The sequence below is a fragment of the Castanea sativa genome, chromosome 9 (assembly GCF_040712315.1).
Source record: "Castanea sativa cultivar Marrone di Chiusa Pesio chromosome 9, ASM4071231v1".
NCBI lineage: Eukaryota > Viridiplantae > Streptophyta > Magnoliopsida > Fagales > Fagaceae > Castanea > Castanea sativa.
The window spans coordinates 13,036,100-13,042,406 of NC_134021.1; the positions used below are offsets into that span (position 1 = coordinate 13,036,100).

The 6,307-nt window shown below is 32.7% G+C and overlaps 1 protein-coding gene across 1 annotated transcript; it reads left to right on the forward strand.

Annotated features, from left to right (window-relative positions):
* The first annotated feature begins 1,796 nt into the window (after positions 1 to 1,796).
* LOC142611389 (E3 ubiquitin-protein ligase PUB24-like) lies at positions 1,797 to 3,671 on the forward strand. Its single transcript, XM_075783504.1, has one exon. The coding sequence runs from the start codon at positions 2,434 to 2,436 to the stop codon at positions 3,646 to 3,648; it is 1,215 nt and encodes a 404-aa protein (XP_075639619.1). The 5' UTR covers positions 1,797 to 2,433; the 3' UTR covers positions 3,649 to 3,671.
* Positions 3,672 to 6,307: the final 2,636 nt, after the last annotated feature.

The window sequence follows — 6,307 nt, forward strand, 5'->3', positions numbered from 1 at the left end:
TACCAATTTTTCATTCTCCTTTTCTTTACAACCAAACACCTATAAAGTCATTTTTCTCCCCTATTTTCTATTCTTTCTGTTTTACCCCAATCAAACAAACCTTTACTTAGGTCATATTAAAAGTAGAGAAATTTTAACAGATGTCTTAAAAGCATTTGTTAGTAAATTATTTTAGGAAAGTTTTTTTGAAAAAAAATTTAATGTTGACTTTTTTTTTTTTTTAATTTCTTATTGAAGTGGTGTCAAAACTTTGTTAAAATGATGGGATTTTCTAAATTATACAACTATTTTGGATGAAAATAAAACTTTCTTCTACACTATTTCAAGTGAAAATAGTGTGTATTTTGAAAAGGTCAATTAACATAATTTTAATGACTATTGACAAAGTTAATATTTCTTTTATCCTTTTGCTTTGTACGATTTTAAATTAAATAAGGTGATCTTCACATAAAAAGATGGGATTCTCTAAAATAGACAAATAAAATGAGATGGAGGACATAGAGACATTTAGAAATTAAATAAAAATGATATGTACATAATATTTTCACAATATTTTATAATAAATTTTAAGTGACACATTGTCACGGGTTGTTATTGTTGAGGCTTAAAAGTAATCTTAATGTTAGGTTCAAATTTGAACCAATAATAACTAACCACCTATAATTTATTGTAAAAATATTATCAACATAGCATCTCTCAAAATAAAATTATGCCAAATCCAATACATAAAAAGATGCAGATGTAATCATGTGGCTTAATATGTTTCCGTACTCATACATTAAACATATTTATTTTCCCTCTAACAATAAATAGACCCTACGACTGTTTGGAATGATGATAATGATTGTAGAGAAGGCTAGAAGCTACTCTGCAAGAATAATGGACTTTGAATTTTTATTTCCTTTCACCCTATAAATTAATGTTAGTATTATCGTGCTATATAGTATAATACTAAAGTTTTCATAAAAGAAAACACATTTGCATTTTCCCCAACCGTATTTGACAAGAAGAAAATCACCGTTAATTAATGCCATGCTTTGACAAGTTATTCACTTTTTTTGGGCTGAAAATTTGTCAAGACAACAAATTTAGTTCTAGTTTCTATATTTTTATTTAATGAACCAAACAGTCAAACACATTTAAATGGAATTTGCATCCTATATTATTATTATTATTATTACAAGCAACGCTGCTGACACAAAAAATTTCATAATTTTTGCCATAATTTACAATGTGGTGAGTTATGAGTGATGGATGTCTAGACTCACTATTTAAACATCATTATTTAACCACCGCACACCCTTAGCGCGGTGGTTACTCCACAAGTATAAGTGCTTGTGGTGTATAGGGGCAAAAACTGGAGTTCAAGCCTCCAAAAGAGAGTTTTACATACATATACACTTAGATTAAGTTAGACAAGAAATTTTATCTTATATATAAAAAAATCACCATTTACAATTCACGACTTGTGGCAATAATTGTGAAATTTTTTTTATGTCCCTAGTATTTCTCTATTATTATTATTATTATTATTATTATTATTATTATATATTCCATGCATGTATACGTGTAGTTTTAATCTGGCCGTAGTCCACAACTTCCATCTTTGACCACTGAATGCATCTTTAGAATGGATTATTGGACGTTAGAAACTTGGAATTGTCTCAGTAGACTTGCACGACGTGTAGCATAAAAAGGATCAACAATGTCTTCAGTCATAAATCTCTCTCTGTTTCCCTCCCTCTCTCTCTCTCTCTCAGCTTTGCTACAGAGTAGCCGCCTTGTTTTCCTACCAGTACAACCAATACAAAATCTTTCCAAGGTAAGTCTCTTTTTTTGTTGAGAGACTCTCTCTCTCTCTCAGCTTTGCTACAGAGTAGCCGCCTTGTTTTTCTACCAGTACAACCAATACAAAATCTTTCCAAGGTAAGTCTCTTTTTTGGTGAGAGAAAGAAATTAAGATCATTGTAAAAATAATATATCATATCTCATTTTGAATAATATTGTGTAATACAGTGATCAGGGCTATCCTCTATCCATTCACAAAGGTGTCCTGCTATATATATCCTTTGCATTTTCTAGCATTGAACCCACAGCTGATACCTTTTCTAAATTCTCTTGCTACGCTTTAATGGCAGTGCGTAACTGAATCACTTCTGCATCATAGATCCCATCCAGTTTGCACCATTTACAGTCTTGCACCACGATCTCGATACCGGCTTTCTTTTGATCTGCAAAAATTGCACCATCAACACTATCTTTATATCAGCATCATCTTCTTTAATTGTCCCCAAAATCTTTTCGGTAACACCTGTGAATGAAAAGTTTCTTTAAAATCCCTCTCAATTCTCTTACTCCCTACAAAATATATAACTAAGTTTATATATTAAGATAACCCATATTAATAATTACAACCTGTTTTTGTATTATTTCATGGATGACATTGAAGTTCCTCAATATTTCATCTGCCCCATATCCCTACAAATCATGAAAGACCCTGTGACCGCCATAACAGGCATCACATACGACCGGGAAAGCATTGAACACTGGCTATTCACAAGCAAGAACGCAACCTGTCCAGTCACCAACCAACCATTGCCAAAAGACTCAGACTTAACCCCTAATCACACATTACGCCGCCTAATCCAAGCTTGGTGCATCCAAAATGCTTCAAAAGGTATTGATCGAATTCCCACTCCTAAACCACCTCTCGACAAGTTTCAAGTCCTCAAACACATCAAACACCTTTGGCAGCCTGAGTTTCAGCTTAAAACTATTAGGCAATTGGCGTTACTTGCAGCTGAAAATGAAAGGAATAGGAAGTATATGATAGAAGCAGGTTTGCCAAAAGAGATGATGTTGTTTATTGTAACATGTTTCAGAAAAGGCCAAATTGATGGTCTTGAAGAAGCTATTGGTGTGCTTAACTTTATTCTGATCCCTTCAGCTGAAACAAAGCAAATTCTTGTCGAAAATGATCATATTATTGAATCATTGACATGGGTTTTATGTTGTGAAATGGAAAATCATCTCACTGTGAAATCTCATACGATGTTAGTGTTGAAGAAAATCTGTGAAGTTACAAGCTCGAGTGTACTAGAAAGACTGAAACCTGAATTCTTTAATAGGATTGTAAGAGTTTTAAGAAGTGGGATTACTCAACAAGGAATTAACGCCACTTTGCACGTGTTGTTAGAGGCTTGTCCATGGGGTAGAAATCGAATCATGATGGTTGAAACAAACACAGTTTATGAGCTCATTGAGCTTGAACTGGGTTTTCCTGAAAAGCGGACCACAGAGCTGATTTTAGGGATTCTATTTCATTTATGTTCTTGTCCTGATGGGAGAGCTCAGTTTTTAAGTCATAGAGGAAGCATTGCAGTGGTCTCTAAGAGGATCTTGAGGGTTTCACCAGCAGCAGATGATCAAGCAGTTTCGATTCTTTCAATGATATGTAAGTTTTCCGGGACATCTATGGTTCTTCAAGAAATGTTGAAGGTAGGGGCTGTGTCAAAGCTTTGCTCATTGCTCCAAGTTGACTGTGCTACATCTTTGAAAGACCATGTAAGGAAAATCCTCAGGTCACATTTTCAGAAGTGGATGGACTCTCCTTGCATTGGTGGATCTCAAGGTATCAATCCTAGTTAAAATGCAATATATATATATATATATATATATATATATATATATATATATATATATATATATATAAAGGAAAACAAGTTGTAATTAATTTGACAGCACTTTGCAAGTAATTGATTTTATATCATACTACATAAAGAGTGCAAGGAGGTAGAGAAAGAGAGTGATTTGTGATTACAATATTCATCTATCTTATCTTTAAGCAAATTTTCTCGTTCAAATCTTATCTTTAAGCAAAATTTCTCATTTGAATCTTATCTTTATGTGAATATCCATTTAGTCATCTTAATATTCTCCTTTTATTTACACACATTTTATAAATGTTATTTTTTAACAGCTCAACATTTAGTACCATAAAATATATTTGATCTTATAGCAATCTTATAAAATTTTCCTTTTGCCCTAATAGGTTATTCTATGAGCACACAATGATTCTAATGCACTTCTTCACTTTATCCACCATACTCATATCCTATCATTGAAATCATCTTCAATATATCTCTTAATCTTTATGGACTATTGATCCAATATATTGAAAGCCCTATTCTTATCTCTTGACCATTGGCATTTCTACTTTTGTTAAATTTCATGTACTCTTTTTATTCCTACTTAATTGAAAGTTTTTAGATTTTATAGTGTATCACCAATTTTCTAACTTTTCATTAACTCCACCTCTAATTTGATCCACTAAAACTATATCGTATGCAAAAGGCATACATTAAAAGACTTCCTTTCGAATTGATTTAGTGAGTTCATCCATCACTAGTGCAAGATATGGACTTCATGTTAATTTTTAATGCAAACCTATAATGATAGGAAATTTTCTTGTGATTAGGGCTGTCCATAGAAACTGCCAACTCGACCCACCCTACCAAATTGACCAGACTTGACCATCGGCCACCCGATTCAACTACTCCTTTGGTCGAAGGTGGGTCCCTTCCTTCCTAGACCGACGTTGGTGCACAAGTAGAGTGGTGGGTCTCCCCTTCCAAAACCAGATCCGCTCGACTGGACCATGATAGACAACCATTTCCAGTGAATTTTGCTAGATCCTAGGAGATCTCAGCCATTTTCAGTGAGATATTAGCTAGATTTGGTGAGTTCTCACAAAAATCTCCATTGAATTTTGTGAGATCTCACCTAATTTTCGCTAATTTCAACCACCATTTTATCAAATCTTCACCATTTTCCAGATCTTTAATGCCAACTAAATCAACCGTTGCTCATTGAAAGTTTGATTTGCCCTATTTGATCACCCACTCTGGTTGGGGATGGGTTGAAATTTGATCCACTCGATCAAGTAGAGTCGGGTACGGGTACGGCTTGAGCCGAAACTTGGTCTAACCCGACCCATGGACAACCTTACTTGTGATACCTTCACTTATTCTCACACTAGTAATAGCTTCACCATACACATATATAATCAAATTAATATACTTGTCTATGTGTAGTCGCATAGCAAGCTTAGCAGTTTCATAAATCAATTAAATTCTAAGGACTTAACTAAAGGCTAGTTGCCAAGGGTTTGGTAGTTCAATTGACCACTTTGAGTGTTTTTGATGGAGACTTCTAGAAAACTATCCATTTCAAATTGAAATCTGATCCAGGGATGATTTAAAATATTAATCACTTGGCTTAAATGTGTTTAGTGTTACAATTTGCTTGTTTGATGTTTAGGACCCACAATTAAAAGTTTGAGACTTTGGATTTTGAGAGTTGTCATGCTACATTGACATCTCAATGATAATTTGAGTGCTTGTTTTTTTTTTTTTTTGTCTTAATTTTTTATTTACTAACACAAATTAGTTTCTTTAGTAAGAAGAATATTGGACATATAATGATGATAAATATGATTTTCAACTATCATGATTAATACTATTTCCTTTATAGAATAGTTGTATTTCTATTTACTTTTTTCAGTTTTTATTGCAATTATGAAACAAACATTTTCAGTTATGAATATTGTCAAACCTAGGTTTCGCAACAAAATAAAAAATTATTTTCTAACATATTATTTGATTTTGTATATTGAATAAGAAATTGGTGTAACATTTAGTTTATAATCAATCGCAAATGATTGTTGCAATTTAAAAGAACGTTGAATTACATTTTCATATATCACAAATGATTAAGTAGAAATGTATTAAGAAATAATTATTTCATATGTGCTATTTTTAATTTCTTATATTAATTTTTAGTTTTGAATTTTAATATATTTCTTCTTTTTGAATGGTCAAAAAAAAATTTCATAATTTTTTATTTTATTTTAGAGGTTGGACCTTAGTGTGATGGCAAGTGTCTTCCATCACCTATCTTAAACCGCACAAAAATGAGAGTTTTGTGTGTTGGATATAATTTCCAAATCCCTCCCCCCAAAAGTAACAATTCTGACTATGTCCTTGTTTGCCTAGTTCAGCCACCATGGGGTTTAGGATTAAACAATTATGCAACATTATGCACAATATATGGGTTACATTCTGCCAAACATGAAAGAAGCATATCTTTGTAACTTCCCATTCTCAATATAAATTGGTGATGCAGCAACTCGTTGATCAAACCACAGCATCAGTACTGGTAGTGCTGCTAGTTGGTAAGAAAAATTTGTTATGGAAGATAAAACTAAAACTTGATTTCCCAAAATATAACCAATGTGGGGAGGTTAGGC

Bases quoted from the DNA above. Each gene is read 5' to 3' on its own strand.
- LOC142611389 (XM_075783504.1), top strand. From the start codon at position 2,434: ATGGATGACATTGAAGTTCCTCAATATTTCATCTGCCCCATATCCCTA.